Source organism: Lingula anatina, chromosome 2, assembly GCF_051362555.1.
Source record: "Lingula anatina isolate TDL-2025a chromosome 2, LinAna3.0, whole genome shotgun sequence".
Classification (NCBI taxonomy): Eukaryota; Metazoa; Brachiopoda; class Lingulata; order Lingulida; family Lingulidae; genus Lingula; species Lingula anatina.
In genome coordinates, this window is record NC_141768.1 from 30,094,184 (window position 1) to 30,112,639 (window position 18,456).

The 18,456-nt window shown below is 36.3% G+C and overlaps 1 protein-coding gene and 2 long non-coding RNA genes across 4 annotated transcripts in view; 2 read left to right on the forward strand and 1 right to left on the reverse strand.

Moving 5' to 3' along the window:
* LOC106167243 (tRNA (32-2'-O)-methyltransferase regulator THADA) overlaps positions 1 to 5,729 on the forward strand; it is a 62,943-nt gene extending 57,214 nt beyond the window's left edge. The window contains exons 39-40 of one of the 2 annotated variants that reach the window (XM_087003508.1): positions 4,324 to 4,458; positions 4,708 to 5,729. In XM_087003508.1, the coding sequence (XP_086859634.1) occupies positions 4,324 to 4,458; positions 4,708 to 5,205 (633 nt within the window). In that variant the 3' untranslated portion in view covers positions 5,206 to 5,729. Of the gene's footprint in view, positions 1 to 4,323 lie in introns of both variants that reach the window. The other variant, XM_087003507.1, reaches the window with a different exon arrangement.
* Positions 5,730 to 9,948: 4,219 nt separating this feature from the next.
* LOC106167252 (uncharacterized) lies at positions 9,949 to 12,015 on the forward strand. The gene is made up of 2 exons (XR_001238915.2): positions 9,949 to 10,787; positions 10,917 to 12,015. It is a non-coding gene; the product is annotated as an uncharacterized LOC106167252 (long non-coding RNA).
* Positions 12,016 to 12,067: 52 nt separating this feature from the next.
* Positions 12,068 to 16,342, reverse strand: LOC147763547 (uncharacterized). The gene is made up of 3 exons (XR_015332724.1): positions 15,782 to 16,342; positions 15,117 to 15,172; positions 12,068 to 12,577 (listed from the first exon to the last, which is right to left on the reverse strand). It is a non-coding gene; the product is annotated as an uncharacterized LOC147763547 (long non-coding RNA).
* Between the last annotated feature and the right edge of the window lie 2,114 nt (positions 16,343 to 18,456).

Genomic DNA, 18,456 nt, shown 5'->3' on the forward strand with positions numbered 1-18,456 from the left:
AAACTGTCTCTAATTCGGGAACCGTTAATGCTAGACACCCATTCTTTTTTGCATTTTGTAGAGCATGTAAAGCCCAACACTGGAGGTGGTCTCCGTTTTTTTTGTATTCCATACGGTTTTCGAGTTACGCTGTATCAAAAAGTACATATTGGTGGTGAAAGCAAAATGTGCAGTACGGTAATGGATAATAAATTTTGAACTCCGGAAAAATAAAACATAAGGCTTGGCAAAGCAGACAACTTGTGGTCAAAAATGACATTATTTCATCAAATTTGAACATCTGGAACTTCAGAGCACCTCCCATTTCAAGAATTTTGACCAAAATGACCTTTTCTTTATTTTAATTAATTTTTTTTGGTAGGAAATTTATGGCACATTATGGTAACTCCAAAATTATAACATTTAGAGCGCATTCTCAACGAATTAAGCCAGGCTTTACAAAGCCGGTGACCTAAAAATGGCGGACGTACATGAAAGAAAAACCGCCTAATCTTTTAATAGTCTCTCCGCCTCTCACACGCCTCCCCACACGTCGTCCCTGCAGGGTACAGTGATTAAATCTCGGCTCCGAACATTAATATTTCCGTGAATATCTCTGGTGATATTATCTCCGTAGATAGTCGATTCATTGCTGCTCTACGGGCCAAATTATTCCTTTTTCGCCTCTGTTTTCAAAGATAATAGAACAGAAGAGCTTTTTTCCTTCGATCGCCTTCAGCCGCCATGCTTTCTTCACCACGAGTTTAACTGATGAGCATGCGCACTTAATATTTCTCAGGTAGCTTCCGCATGGCGAACGGAGCCGAGATTTAATTACTGTACCCCGCAGGGACGACGTGTGGGGAGGCGGAGAGACTATTAAAAGATTAGGCGGTTTTTCTTTCATGTACGTCCGCCATTTTTAGGTCACCGGCTTTGTAAAGCCTGGCTTAATTCGTTGAGAATGCGCTCTTAGTCCCTTATATCTCCAAAACTGGCAGAGATAGGTCCATAGTTACTATTGAACTTGAATAGGAAGTCATACACTGGCAATCTAAATGTGACCTTAAAATTGACCTTTGACCTACTTTTCACCATGAACTGAACTTTGCAAATTTTGCTTCCTTTTTATCTCCAAAACTGGCAGAGATAGGTCCATAGTTACTATTGAAGTTGAATAGGAAGACATATACTGGCAATCTAAATGTGACCTTAAAATTGACCTTTGACCTACTTTTCACCATGAACTGAACTTTGCAAATTTTGCTTCCCTTTTATCTCCAAAACTGGCAGAGATAGGTCCATAGTTACTATTGAACTTGAATAGGAAGTCATATACTGGCAATCTAAATGTGACCTTAAAATTGACCTTTGACCTACTTTTCACCATGAACTGAACTTTGCAAATTTTGCTTCCTTTTATCTCCAAAACTGGCAGAGATAGGTCCATAGTTTCTATTGAACTTGAATAGGAAGTCATATACTGGCAATCTAAATGTGACCTTAAAATTGACCTTTGACCTACTTTTCACCATGAACTGAACTTTGCAAATTTTGCTTCCCTTTTATCTCCAAAACTGGCAGAGATAGGTCCATAGTTACTATTGAAGTTGAATAGGAAGTCATATACTGGCAATCTAAATGTGACCTTAAAATTGACCTTTGACCTACTTTTCACCATGAACTGAACTTTGCATAGTTTGCTTCCCCTTTATCTCCAAAACTGGCAGAGATAGGTCCATAGTTACTATTGAAGTTGAATAGGAAGACATATACTGGCAATATAAATGTGACCTTAAAATTGACCTTTGACCTACTTTTCACCATGAACTGAACTTTGCAAATTTTGCTTCCTTTTATCTCCAAAACTGGCAGAGATAGGTCCATAGTTTCTATTGAACTTGAATAGGAAGTCATATACTGGCAATCTAAATGTGACCTTAAAATTGACCTTTGACCTACTTTTCACCATGAACTGAACTTTGCAAATTTTGCTTCCTTTTATCTCCAAAACTGGCAGAGATAGGTCCATAGTTTCTATTGAACTTGAATAGGAAGTCATATACTGGCAATCTAAATGTGACCTTAAAATTGACCTTTGACCTACTTTTCACCATGAACTGAACTTTGCAAATTTTGCTTCCCTTTTATCTCCAAAACTGGCAGAGATAGGTCCATAGTTACTATTGAAGTTGAATAGGAAGTCATATACTGGCAATCTAAATGTGACCTTAAAATTGACCTTTGACCTACTTTTCACCATGAACTGAACTTTGCATAGTTTGCTTCCCCTTTATCTCCAAAACTGGCAGAGATAGGTCCATAGTTACTATTGAAGTTGAATAGGAAGACATATACTGGCAATCTAAATGTGACCTTAAAATTGACCTTTGACCTACTTTTCACCATGAACTGAACTTTGCAAATTTTGCTTCCCTTTTATCTCCAAAACTGGCAGAGATAGGTCCATAGTTACTATTGAACTTGAATAGGAAGTCATATACTGGCAATCTAAATGTGACCTTAAAATTGACCTTTGACCTACTTTTCACCATGAACTGAACTTTGCAAATTTTGCTTCCTTTTATCTCCAAAACTGGCAGAGATAGGTCCATAGTTTCTATTGAACTTGAATAGGAAGTCATATACTGGCAATCTAAATGTGACCTTAAAATTGACCTTTGACCTACTTTTCACCATGAACTGAACTTTGCAAATTTTGCTTCCCTTTTATCTCCAAAACTGGCAGAGATAGGTCCATAGTTACTATTGAAGTTGAATAGGAAGTCATATACTGGCAATCTAAATGTGACCTTAAAATTGACCTTTGACCTACTTTTCACCATGAACTGAACTTTGCATAGTTTGCTTCCCCTTTATCTCCAAAACTGGCAGAGATAGGTCCATAGTTACTATTGAAGTTGAATAGGAAGACATATACTGGCAATATAAATGTGACCTTAAAATTGACCTTTGACCTACTTTTCACCATGAACTGAACTTTGCAAATTTTGCTTCCTTTTATCTCCAAAACTGGCAGAGATAGGTCCATAGTTTCTATTGAACTTGAATAGGAAGTCATATACTGGCAATCTAAATGTGACCTTAAAATTGACCTTTGACCTACTTTTCACCGTGAACTGAACTTTGCAAATTTTGCTTCCCTTTTATCTCCAAAACTGGCAGAGATAGGTCCATAGTTTCTATTGAACTTGAATAGGAAGTCATATACTGGCAATCTAAATGTGACCTTAAAATGGACCTTTGACCTACTTTTCACCATGAACTGAACTTTGCATAGTTTGCTTCCCCTTTATCTCCAAAACTGGCAGAGATAGGTCCATAGTTACTATTGAACGTGAATAGGAAGTCATATACTGGCAATCTAAGTGTGACCTTGAAATTGACCTTTGACCTACTTATTATCATGAACTGAACTCTGCTAATTTCTTTCTCTTTTAACTCCAAACCTGGCAGAGATAGGCCCATAGTTACTATTGAAGTTGAATAGGAAGTCATATACTGGCAATTTACTGTGACCTTGGAATTGACCTTTGACCAACCTTGCGATGAACTTAACTTTGATTGTACCATTTTTAGTAATATATATATTTTTTGCATATTTTGAAAATTCTTGTTGATTGCATTTTTACAGCTTGTCAAGCACAAGACTGGTGGCTGTGTTCCTTATTTTGTATATGTGGGGGTCTATATGAATGCGCTTGCTCCAGCTGCTGGTACAATATTCGGAGGCGGTATCGCCTCTCTGATCCTCTAGTTAAAATTTGGTGGTAATTATGCTGTTAAGCATTCTGTAATATTGCATCAAACTTGGCAGAAAGCCAAATTTCGGGCATTGCCTCCGTAGTCGCCATTGAAAGAAAAACATTTTACTTATGATTCTCAAACTAAAAGGAAAGAACACAGGACTAAAAGTATATTATTTTTCTGTCAGTTTTGCAGTATTTTTGTGAAATGTTAATTTCTCACATATTGGCATTTTCAAGGTGTGACTTCGAATTCTTATACATATTCATCAACAGTAACATGAGCACATAATAGAAAATCTGTGGGGGTTACACTCATCAGAATGGTGTAATTTGAATCAAAATAAGTAAAAAAAAAATGGTGTACAGTTCTAACAAATATATAAGAAAATGAAAACTGTCATAGAGGTTCTGTCTATATGTCAGCTTTGTTTCAGAGCTTCATTAGGATGTGTACAATTAAGCATTGTTTTGCGAAAGCTACACATTTTTCTTTCTTTTGACATTGAAAGCTTTGTCAGTTTTGCTTTCAAATGCCAAACCATTTAAATTGTAATTTTGCATATTTTTTTTTCAGATGGAAGAGTGTGTATTTGACAAGGGAGAGATAAATACCTATCAAGAAGAGGTGGCTTTTGCTCAGCTTTTAGCCAAACATCTACAAAAATTGCTCCATTACATGAACAGAGGAAGTGGCATGAAAAGTTTACATGCAAGTCCAAACATGATGAGAACTAATGAAGAATTGGATGAAAAGTCTTTTATTATGCAAACTGAGCAAAACACATGCGTAGATGAACAGCAAATTAGAAATTTAAATCAAAGTAGTGTGCTCACAAAAGAAAGTCTCCCAGATTGGTCATCAGATGAGGGCGAGTCCCCAGCTTCCTCTATGGCTGATGATGATTTTATCAACACTACAAAAAGATCTGAGGTCCTCTCACTGGAGAATGTATTTCAGGTTAGGAATCCTGATTTCCGCCATATGGATAGCAGATATGCTACTGCTAACAAAATTAAAGGACAGGCTACCAAGCAGCTTTTGTCAGAGATGTGTGGTATTCAATCTGTCTCAACAGCTCCACCTAGAGAAACAAGTGGGAAACCACCCATTACAACTGGTGAGGCATTGGGACATGAACAAGATAACTCTATGAATAAAGGTGATGATAAGGCAGAGTTTGAAACTGTTTTGCATCAAACAAGACACTGCTTAATCAAATATTTACAAGAAAAAGTGGAGTCACCAGTGGTGTATGGCCACAGTATGCCATTTGTCCAGATGCAAAAATACCAGTCCGAGGTGATTTCATTGTACAAACACTTACTTGCAGCTCACTGTCTAGAACTTGAACAGGATGTATGCACCAGATTTTGTTATAACCAGATGATTGGACAGTTAAAAAGCAAGTTTGATCATTTTGGTATGAATTGCCTTCTAGCAGAAGCCCTTGAGTAATTCCTTGGGACACTTTATGAAACATCAGTAAAATGATTAAGGCATAGGGCATTCTGCTTTGAGTTCTCTTGATTGAGGAAATATTTTTATTTATGCATGTTGATTCTGGTTTTTCTTCATGTACAATGTAGTTTAATCATTTTGGTATGAATTGTCATCTAACAGAACCCCTTGGGTAATCCATTATTGCAAGAAAAAATTGGGGGTTAAGGATGAAGATGAACGCAATCTCATTACAGTACTTTATTGTCTGATAGTTATTTGAGGAGGTATAACACTTTAAGTAGGAGGTATAACACTTTAGGAGGTATAAGTTTCCTCAAAGTAAGATTGAGACCAGTCTGAAAGCTAATTATAACCTCCAACCCATGAAAGATTGCATTTATTCATTATATCCAAGCTTTGCTTGATGGAATGTGCCTGGGATTTCATAAAACAAGCTCCATTATCAAACTACTAGTGTATTTGTCATGATAGGGGTATTGTTGAAGTGGTAATTTTATTAAATAGGATATCTTTGGTAATTCAACTCGTATCAAGACTTTGAAACATCTATTGATGTCAAAGACTGCATTCACATCGAGTTGAGCCATGGCTCTACAAAATCACGAACTAAATATGGCGGACATACATGAAAGGAAAACCGCCTAATCTTTTAATAGTCTCCCTGCCTCTCACACGCCTCCCCATGCGTCGTCCCTGTGGGGGTACAGTCATTAAATCTCGGCTCTTGTGGCTCCGCAGGATGGTGTGGGATACAAGTCACCGTTACCACTTCTCCTCCTAGACCGCAAGGACCTGTGTCCCCATCTCTTGGATTTAGGTCACATGTAATCTCAGCTTGAACCTCCTGTTTTTTTTTGTCTCAGTTGGTGCATTGGCCTGGGCGTGACACTCGTTGAAATGTACCTTGTCAAAATTTTTGAAAATTCAATGCTAAATATCTCCCATATCGAAGGAATTATGGGAAAATTTTCTACAGATGGCTGACCGAAAGTCATATGTGGAGATTTCAAATATGCCCTTGGATTTTTCCTTTGACCTTTATTTCAAGGTCAAACATGCCAAAACTTTCAATGGCTGTAGCACACACACCCACCACCAGTTTAATGGCAAACAAGCAGAAAATTTAAGCTTAGGACCTAAGCTATTAAAAAAACATAGTGAACGAAAATCACTAAGGGGGGGGGGAGGGTTTCAGTATTTGGCCCATGGACTAATACCCATTGTCAGAGACATCACATTGAGTCTTTATGACATCACTTAGCAACCAAAATAAACAAACCCCCTGAAGATGCAATGAAACTGGTCAGGGCAAAATAACTGCTGTTCTTTATTTCTTTTTATCATATATATATATATATATATATATATATATATATATATATAATAACTTCAAAGATTTCAGTATTGGAACACAAAAGTTAAAAGAAATAATTAAATATCCCACATTACAGAATTGTTGCCTGTGTTGAAGGCTTGTCGCGCCGTCTACAGGAGATAATTGCAGTACGCGGTAGACGCACATGCTGTTAGGCACATGACCTTTAACGAGCACACCCTAATGCTAACTGTGTGTAAATTTGGTGACATTTGATGGCATCTTTTCAATTTAATAGACTTTTCTTTACATCTGTAGAAGTCATAGTGAAAAAGTGGTTTTGAGGGGGTACCTCTTATAAATTTTACTAAATGGTATAAAATGTGTATACTGTATTTTCAACACTATTTTGTATTTTTTTAACCATTAATCATGTTAGACACGGTATCAGAAATAAAAATCACTTTTTCTGACAATTTACAGCTGTGAGGTGATCATTTGTAAATAAAAGTACATGGAAATAGGGGTGGGACAACCTTTTTGACCAATGTTGTACAACACAACTAAATACAATTTGGATTACATTAATAACAAAGGAAATCATAAAATCAAATCAGTTAGGTCAAGTAGAGAACAGATAGTGCTTATTGAGTGATCATATTAGAGTACTGACTTGCTGATATTACACCAATGTCCTTTACTGTAGATCTCTCTTTTTCTTAGCATTGTAGAGGCAGTAATCCCCACCCTACTTGTTCAATACCATTTGATTTTCTGTCTTTTTATTTGTTCGTGTGTAGGTTGTTAAACGTGGATAAATTACATTTTGCGTTTCAGATATAGTCGTTTTAGATAGAAATTATGTCTCAATATCGAACTACATAAAAGAAGCTCGTATTAGGCTATCTACTACAATGTACCAAACAATAAGTTACACACGCACCACCCGTTGATATACAGTGTACAGTGTAGTTCAAATTAAAATCCAGTTTTGTTACATAATAACCACTGAAATATCGTCAGTAGGTTTCAAATTACGTCGATTTCTTCAAGTTTTGTTTAGTCTACTACACATACTAGTATCTGTGAACGTGGGCATATTTTACAGCAATCCTTTCTGAAAGAGATGGACGATCACAGCCCCGTGGCGACCACTTAAAGGAATACTAATGCTACGACTACAGACGACACTCAAGTGCAACATCTCTGACGGCCATGGTCTTACTTCAGGGGGCAAGCCAGACGGCTTGCTCACTGGGGCGCACCTGATGCTGGGGGTGAAGATGGCGCTGGATATACCTGTAGAAGACTTGACAGTGGCGCTCACGTGTGGAAATGTAGCTTAAGATGGCAACATGGAATGTTGATCAAGTGATCAGCTGGAGCCGAGGTAGATATGCCATGATGGGACATTTCATTCGATTTCGGCTATAAAGGGAAATAATCGTCACATCTGTTTCCACATGAGAGGGTATCTTCGAACTGGTGACTGGTACAGAGGTGACTTAGAGTTTAACATAGAATTAAGAATTAACATAATGTTTATTAATTCAGCTATCGATATGAAACTTTTACATCAAATAAGATAGTGTGAAGTCTTATTGTTCTGCCAAAAGAGAGCTTTACACGAAAAAAATTAAAGCTTATTCATATTCAAAAAGTGAAAGCCTTACCCAATTCTCACTTTTGACGGGTATAACGTTTACTCCATTTTTAAAATTTTTTTGTTTTATTTTAAATTTAGAAATACATTCAGTTTCGTTATTTGTAAATGAACCTTTGAACATCAATTCTTTGTAAATTAAGTGTATAGATATTCCGTACTGTTTTAGATGTCAGTGTTTATTTAGAAGGACTCGGTCTTTCATTACTATACCAGCACTCAGATAAAGATAAATCCAACTCTGTGCACTCCAGTCCCATCTTGCTGAGGTACACATTTGTCTTTGTAGTGGAGATTCCAAAGGCTACCCATCCGCTGATCTACGTATATTCAGTTAAAACCCCTTAACAATGGAAGGCGTCCTTTCTGCATCCTTTGTGCGACTATGAAACTGGCATCGAAATAAAAATTTATAGATATCTTTGTATGTGGACCCCCTGACCCCCCCTCTAAATCCGCCACTGGCCGACAAGATTTTTAACTCTGAAATCTTTTTACTTTTAAATATTTGACTGTTATTGTTAGGGTAATTTTTTCTCTCTGTTTCCTCCTTATGTTCGTTTTAGAGGGTACGTACGGATAAAATTTAGTCCCAAAATATTACACGTCCCTATACTCCCGTTACCGATAGATACATAAAGGAAAAACTGAAAAACGTCTTTTTAAATTTAAATACCGATAGATCCGATTTTTTACCACCGTCCTATATATTTGCGTTCCTATAGATACGACGTCCTCATAAACCCACGTCCTTTAAATCCGCATACCTATAGATCCCCGTATTTTTAGATCCAAATACCGATAGATCCATTACAGGTACACTATTGCTCAAAATGGTTGGTATACTACTCAGTACATAAAATGCAATTTTTTTAAACGACAGTACGCATATTAATCCTTTCAGCAATTTATTATCCTACTTGATCGTTTTTACGCAATACTCAGGTAATTTACATTAGGCCTACTAATGCGTTATCTGACAGAAATTTATGATTTCACTAGATGTTTTGTTATTTTCATGTTACATTCATTTAGTTTTGATTACGAAGGCTTCTGACAGGAACCTAAGATTATATTTTTTTTCATAGCGATTAATCCCAGAACACACACACACACACACACACACACACACACACCACCTCCGTCTATTAAGGTATAATGCATGAATGTTTAAGAGACACTTCGATGAATCCAGGAAAATGACCAGTTCCGGTTCAGTCAAAATTAAATATTAATAATCAAAGAACCGGGCAAATCACAATATTTAAGTTGAAGGTCGAGAATCATTATTTCTAATAATTAAGTAAATGTTGAATCAAAATTCCCATCCATGACGTGAGATGTGAACGTAATATAATTTTATTATAAAAATGCAGCATTTTTGCCGCATTCGGTGTGTTCGGCGAGTCGAAAAAAGAAGCGTATCCGAGCCATAGGAAGGAGAAACTGAGGGAGAGACATCGTGGTCACATCTTCAACTCGATGTAGTCTGTATGAGCAAAATAAAATTCCTTTCACAGGAAAAAGGGAGTTGTTCATAACTATACAGTGACGCGCTTTTATCATCCGTAAAAGCCCCCGTCACAAAATGCCCAAATAAATCGTATACGGTATGAAATAAGAAGGGTTTACTTGTAAAACTCTTAACATTATTTCATCAACTTTTGCCGAGTTCTTAAAAGGACAGATGAAAACCTGCTTGGGTGGCCATGGATAGGAAGGATCGCTTGGCCGCGAAGTATTTAATGGATTTGTGAGTACCATTTACAATAATGTTTGAGATAAGACACCAGTGAAAATATTTATTAAGCACAGAGATTAATGTTTATTAACGTGTGTTCGTTGTATTTCTTAATGATTGTCAGGCTCGTCTGTCAAAATATGCCATGAAATTGTAACTAATATGAGTGGTATCGATGACTCATATGTCGACTCTGACAGAGTTTGGGATAGTTTATAGAGCAAAGAAAGTTTAAATAGAAATGGACATGGTGGAAGATACTAGTCTCATTACATGTACATTACAATGACCGAGGCGAATTGTTGACTTACCGAGGGCACATATCTTGTGCCCTAACATCTAGGCATACAAAACACAGTGATTAAGATGACCAAGATGCTATTTCTTTAGGCATCTAAATCCCAAAATAAATGTGCAGATCTAAGCTGTTATTGTATCTAAGTTTAACTCAATTTTAAATGCCATGTCAACTATAATTGAAAATATCTTTGAGATGTATTTTGATTTTATATTCTAAAGACAATTTGTCTCCTTTTTACATTAAAAATAGATAAATAAATCAGAAAGGGGATATTGCATGTTTATGTTTGGTATATCACTAAAATGTATTAAATAGTCCAGAGTAATATTTTAGATCATACAATTTTTTACATTAGCGTCCAACCAGTATTTCAGAGATTAAACCAATCTTAATTTTATGTACTGTTGCTTTTTTTTTTGGTTGCAGTATCAAGGTAACTTTTTCCTATGGGATGCCTGAACTGGAAGAAGTGCAGATGGAAGAGGAGGAAGATGCTGAAGAAGAGGGAATTAAAGGATCCTGATGATCCAACATGGGACTAAAACATGTCTTTAGAGTAAGCAGAATTTTAATAAGCTGATATTCACTCATCTTATATTAGGCATTATAGGTGCATGATTTCTCTTTTATCAATTATTTTTCCATATTGGCGACACATAATGTAAATTTTGATTTGCTTTTTTAGACCTTAAGATTATGAGCAACTGCCAGTATGATGTCCTGAAGAAGAGTTTTTTTTACATGGAAGAGGAACTCCATGGCTCTCCACCAAAAGACTAGGAACTTTTCTTGAGGGTCTAAAGTGGGGATGAGTTGGATAGTGAGAGACTTTTCCTGACTTTCGAGTGCTGCTTACAGGATATATTCAGTGAACTCATCTTGCCACAGTGACAAAGCATAATCTGTTGACTTCAAACCATCTAGCACTGGCATGTATGCTACAATGCAGACAGATTGGAAGTCAAGTCGGTCTTTCCTCCCAAACCTAAGTCATGCCTGATATTGAGAAGAAACCATTTTGGTCCAGTATTTACTTCTTAAATCTAAATGGCATCAAATGTTTTATGGAATATGGCAATGGTGGCATATTGTGACTTCAACTTGATTTTAAACCAGTGTGTTGTCAGATTTTGTAAGATCACCAGTTGCAGAGTTTTGTGACTTTGTTACAGCATAAAATTCTGTATTTGGCAAATGGCTGTATGTCATTTCTTTTAAGACCTACAAAAATGATTTGAGTGAACACTTGTGCCCGTATTCAATTCTCCACTCAGCCATCATTTAGAATTCATGCAGGGAAGCCATGCCTGTATTTTTAAAGAAATATTTATACCTTTCTATTTATTCCCTGCACGTCTTGGAAAAGTATGTGTGAATATCTTACCAATGAAACAATTTATGTTTGTGTAAGTCGGGTTAGTCCCTTCTTATGACACATCCCTTTGCATGGAGACTTTTGTATCAGCTCACATGAGTCAATACACTGACAGAGAGGGGGATAATTTGTTGATCTGCAATGCTCATGGGTCTGCATGTACATGTACATCAGACTCTTAACTTGATAGCCCGGCTGTTAATAAGTCTCTTTCAAAAATGTTACCGTACTATAATGTGTACTGCACAATGTGAAAGTTTGTGAATGCTTGAATGGAAGGCTTATTTATGAAGAGAGCATTAATAAGTATGAAAATAATTATGCATTCTAACTTACAAAATCTGCATATGTCTTATTCATTACACGTGACAGGTAATAATAAAGATGATTTGGCCGAATTCCAAACTTATGTAGCAAACTTTGTTTATTCTTGTATTTTTGCCAAATAAAAATAAAAGATGTTTCAATATTTAAACTTTTATTTCATTCATAATCTCTACCCAGTTAATGCTTCATTGATACTGCAGCTTATGCTTTGTACAAAACAATATGTTAATTAATAATAACAGTACATATTGTTGATTTACTAAAGGGCTAGTTCTTAGAAAAACATGTTCGACATTAAAAGATATTCTAAAAAAGTTTTCAAGATTTGCATTAGACTTGAATCTTTGGATGTATTTGGTAAAATTATAAAATTATTGAAGAGTTGACAATGCCTAGAAAATAAAGTCCTTGAGGCTCTTGCTGATCTCAGTCTTGCCAATTGAAATACATGTACATGGGCATTATAATATAAAACTGTTCACTTGGTTTTGGTAAAAGGTGGTGGATCATGTGGTCATCAATGCAAATTTTTTGTAGCAGTCTTTTACACACAGCAGTCTTTTGTCACGCCGACATTGAAGTGATGCAGTATTGAAAGATTGGAGTGCTTCCTGGTATGAGTTTTCTAGATATAACTTGAGGCACTGTAATAGTAAAATTACATAAAATGGTTATGAAGAAAAAATGTATTGATATTATCATAACATCACTATTCTTTAACAAAAATCAACAAATTAGAGGGCATGATCACTACATGATAACCAGCTTTTAATAAAGAAGCAAGTCTGATTATAATATGGCAAAAAAAAAAATTAAATTTAAATATCTGTAGCTGCATTAAATCATAAAGGCCACAAGAAGAAATAACATAATCACACATGGTTTCAAAGAACTGATGTAAAAAAAAAACACACTAATATTCCCCACTTGGAATTGGAATTTTGACTAGCTAATTCACTACAGTATAGTGATAAACCATACCAAATGGCACTGTTCACCTTCTAAAATACTAAAAAATGTGTAACAAGCATAAGGCTTCAGGCCAATGGGAGTTCAAGTTCACACTTTGAAAGTGCCAGAATGAGAAAAATGAAAATTTCACACAAAACTGCATAAATTCAATAATAAATGATAACCCAATTGAGCTGGCTTTCTAATTTGAACTGCATGCCAATCCTAAAAATCATACTTGTAAGTTGAAAATAATTATAAGTAACACAGTTTTCTTTTCATAATGTTTGTAGTAGCAGTGCAAAAAGATTTTTGTCAATTTTGATGTAACATTACATAATAAATAACAGAATAATTATCACCAATTTTTGATAGTTGACTATAAATAGCATGGAAATGTAGAAAACTTGATTACCATTCAGCTTCATGTCCATGGGAGCTCTGAGTCCCACAATGAATATGCCAAAACGATAATAATAATGAATATTTCACTAAAATGTATAACTTTCAGAAAAAGAAGCCTGCTTTTCCAGTTCAGGCCGCATTTTAGTCCTGTGTTTCTTTTTTGAAAGTTTGACAGTCATAAGTAACATGGTTTTCCCATAATGGTCATCATGGCAGCAGCACCAAAAATTGTTTTCTTCTATTTTGATGCAACATTACATAATGCTTAACAGCATAATGACCATCAATTTTTAACAATGAAATAAACATATCATGGATTTTCAGAAAATGTGACTAGCATGGGTCTTCAAGCCCGTGGAGGTTCTAAGTCACACCTTGAAAATGCCAATATGTGAAAAATTAAATTTTCACAAAAAACTGTTTAATTGCCAGAAAAATTTACCAAACAGACTGCATTGCCTACTGAAGCTGTATTTTAGTCCCATGTTTCTTTCCTGTAAGTTTGAGAACAGTAAGTGACATGGTTTTTCTTAAATGGTCATCATGGGAGCAGTGCCCAAAATAGGGGTTTCTTCAAATTTTGATGCAATATTATATAATTTTTAACAGCATAATGACCATCAATTTTTAATAATAAAATGTTAGCAACATGAACATTCAGAAAACGTGCCCAGCAAAGGTCTTCAGGCCAATGGAACTTCAAAGTCACACCTTGAAAATGCCAAAATGTAAACAAGACAGCACTGTTCTGACATGGGTTTATTTCCATTTTTAACACTTTTTTAACATAAAACAAAATAAACAGTTTACTGCAATTTTTATATGATCAACTAAGAAAATTGATGAGATGGGAAAATTATCAATAAAACAGTGTTAAATGTCCAATTTCCTCCATTCTGAGATTCTAAACATACTGAATGATTGAATCTGACAAAATGCAATGATATGAGTTTGATTCCTTTTTTGACACTTTATTACACAATACATGATAACAAGTTTACCATCATTTTTACATAATCAACTAACAATGTTGTAAAGATGCAGGAAATGTCAAACAAACACTTTTACGTATTTTATTAGTTAAATAATAAGGCTATTAACATGCCTAATATTTGAATCTGAGGAAATGTGGAAAAACAGCATAACTTCTAAAATAATGGCCCGATTATGCTGATTTTCAAACTCAACCTGCGTTTTAGTAAGATTGACCACTCCTGTGAGTTTAATGACAATTGGCCTATCTGTTTTTCTTATATTGTGTTTACAGTGTTGCATATATGCTGAAAAATGAAAAAACAGCATAACTACTATAATAGTGGCCCAATCATGCCGATTTTCGAACTTGACCTGCGTTTTAGTAAGATTGATTACTCCTGTGGGTTTCATGACAACAGGCCTAACGGTTTTCCTTAAAATGTGTTTACAGTGTTGCATATATTGCTGAAAAGTGAAAAAAACAGCATAACTTCTACTATAATGGCCCGATCATGCTGATTTTCGAACTTGACCTGCGTTTTATGAATATTCATCAGCTCTGTAAATATAAAACCAAAAAGTAAAACTGTGTTCCACTTATCGTGTTTACGCTGAAAGTGCACAGCGCTGGCGATGGCATCGGCGACGGCGACGACAGACGCAGGTGATGGCAATAGGCCTATGTACAGACACATCTGCGTCTGTACATAAAAATTTAAGGAGGCCCAGAAGCCCACGCCAACTAGAGGGGGGGGGGGGGGGTCGGCTTTGCATCTGACCCCTCCCCCCCCCCTTCAAATAATCCTGGATCCGCCCCTGTTACCGGCTGTACTGCTAAAATTATTAACATACCTGATCTCTCCACTCGTGCTTGAAGGGGTGTATCACCCAATTCGTCATCTGAAAGCCTAAATAAAAATCCATTCCTTATAATCATATTCATTGACAATATTATTAAATTTACAAATAAGTTAACGTAGTTACGTGTTATACAAAGAACACTCTCTATCCCCACTAGTACTCGAGTTACATTGTATATCTCATGGGATTCCCCTGCGAGAATGTGGTGTAAGGTTAGTCTGTAAGTACTGGTAGATGACCACATTGAGCAGAAAAGGGTATCCTCCTGCTTTACAGTACTATACACCTCAGGGGTGCACTACCTCGCTTCGGGGCCGTAGCAATAGTCCGAAGGTTCAATAGTCCGAAGGTTCATTGGTCCGAATGTTCACTACAGAAACTTCGGACCAACGAACCCTTGATTAAAAAACCGATAAAAATGTTACCGTTTTTCGGACCAATGAACCTTCGGACCAATGAACCTTCGGACTATCGAGACGCCCTCCCTCGCTTCATGTCACTAGTAGTACGTACCCAGTGGTTTGGCTGCGAGTGCGTTACCCGAGGAAACGTTTATTAGCTGTTATCTACGCTTTTTAACTTCCACTCCCAGACATTTTGATTTCCACTGCCACCTTCCCATTTTAAAGTACTTTTGGTAAATATAACTCGCTTACCTGCAAAGATTCGGTGAACAATTTCTCTTCTTCTTCACGTCCGCAACGGAGCCATTTGCTACTTATAACTGTTATAACTCCTTGGATTAAGCTAGTCAAAATTCTAATATAAAGAGAGGAGTATTGGTGTGGTTTAATATCCAGGAACTGAAGGGGGGGGGGGCAGGACCCCCCTGAAACCCCCCTAAACCAGCCACTGCTCAGACTGCAGTGTTTTGCCTGTGCTGCGGTCTTATATAGTCTCATTGTGACGGCTAGCACAAAATTCATACGTTGTACTGGTTGTGCTTACGCACGGCAGGAAACGTCTCAAAAAGTGTTAACTTTCGACTAGTTTGCGATCCTACAAAGAAAAAAGAAGAAGAAGAAAGAGAAGAAGAAATATAAGAACCAGCCTGTCCCTTCCTGTGTTGACGTGAAAAAAGTGGGCAGGGGGCTTTAAAAACACCATTCTTTTTATAGCCCGCGCTCCGACTGCCCTGGGCAGCAGTATGTGTGTGAGGAGGAGGCCTTCCCCCAATATATTTTGAAATAAGCCATTGATGTTGTGATTATGTCATGTAAATCAAATATTGGTCTTTAAAATGGAAGATAGACTGCCTTGTATGAATAAAATTTACAAACCTAGGTGGGACTAGTCTCTATAGTAGACAGCGTATTGCTCTCTACAAAAATTGCTCTGTTCATGAGAAGACGCGTTACTGTAAACCATTAAAAGACCCAGTTCAATAATAAATGGAACGACTTTTTATATCAAGCCTGTATCAATTTCTGATTCCCTATTGAGTAAATTCTAAATCATTCTTACGTATATGGATATTAAAATAGTTTATAATAAATGAAGAGAGAGAGGTTGAACAATAAGAATATAAGAACAATAACAAATCTTTAACATTAATATATGCGCCTTCGGACAAAAATTCACAGAATGTACTTGATGAGGCAAAACAAAGATGCTGTTGTTAATGCTGAATTAATTTTGTTAATTTAAAAATAGAATAAAATAAATTAGATAAAAAAGTATGTTTTCAAGTAAATATTCGATCAAATATTAATTCTTTTACGGCGTAGCATCCATTTTATATACGTGTATAATGAAAAGATTTTTTACCAATCTGATGAAATACAGTATAAAATATTGAACGAACAAATTCAATAAATTAAACCAAGAATTTCAAGTCTTTGATTAAACCAGACCGATTTATTCCACTATTAGTTTATTTATTTTCACACGTTATTGAAATCTGGAGTTTTTATACTTATGAAGTACTAGCAATATATAGCAGATTAAAGCTCGAAAGACGCTCGAAAGATTGTTAACTCATTGCATAAACTTGTTTTAGTTTTAATTTGGCAGTTTTATCTTATTGTGTAGTTTATTTGAAAACAACAGTTTTCACGCAGGCTCCTGTCAATATACAGACTTGACATTTAATATGGAATATTTTTTCCAAATCATTTTTCATCAGTTTTTTTTTCTATTTTGCTGACTGATGAATGAAAATAAGGATTACAATCGTGTTTTAATAACTTTAAATTATCTCTTTGATGTCACTGTGACATCAATTAATTAATGGAATTCGCCAGAGAAGCAAACAAAAACACATTGCCTATTCTATGTCATACGTTTTCCATTAAAAGTGGTATTTTGGGTCTCCATATTTTCCTAATTATCGTCTGTAAAAGAGTTATACGCTCCACAAAAGACCCTCATGTCAGTTGCTATAGTCACAGTAATGGTCGCTGTTACGCCTGGCCTCTTCTGGCTGTTGCCAGCGCTCTCAAGCGGCAAGGCATTCCTTGGGGTAGGTTTTTTTAGTTCAATCTGGAATATAATTCCAGGCATCGGTCTAAAATTGTCCAATTTGGTCCAGTTTTATTGTAGGACATGTGGGCAGTTGATTCGGCGAGTAATGTCCTACCGAAATATTGTCTATGTGGCTCAAATGTGGCGATTTTGATGACCAGGGTAGCTGCTCATTCCCGTGGTTCTGTAAGTTATCTGCTATTAAAAGTGCTCTGTGTGAACCGGCAACCTCACCGTGCAACCTAAGATTGTTCCTAAGGTGTCCCCTATCAAATGATAGTCAAGTGGTTCCGAGATTATTCCTTAATTTGATCTGGTTCAGGTTTTCGTCGATGACTACCATTGGTGTTTTGGCACCAATGTGGTATCCACTCCAAATACTGACGCTGTCAATCACCCTTGTCACTTTAGACCCGGCATATGCTTCGTCGTAGGCCTCTTCTGGATATCTGTTAACTCTGTTTTGACTAATTGGGCGGTAAAGGTGAAATCTGACCTCAATAAAGAAAGCCACGCTGTTTCAGTGTTCTACCAAGAAACGATTATGGCCTCCAATTAATTAGAGAAACAGACGACGATGTTTTGCTGTTTACAGTGGGTGCCTCGGAGGTCGTTTGGTGTTCTTACCTGCTAAAACCAGTTTGGTGTTCGCTAAGGGCTTTGAAAAACGCATTTTGGTGGCAATTCACCCCTCGTTCTGAACGGACTAAGTGTTATTTGTTTAGTTGCAGCAGCGTATCTCGAAAGACAGTGGGTCCTGTACCCTGTAGGTAAGATTTTGATACATTGGGGGTGACATCTGTGTAGGTACATCAGTCTGGGCATTACTCTATAAAACTGTATGGACTGTTCCGTTTGGCTCTATGAT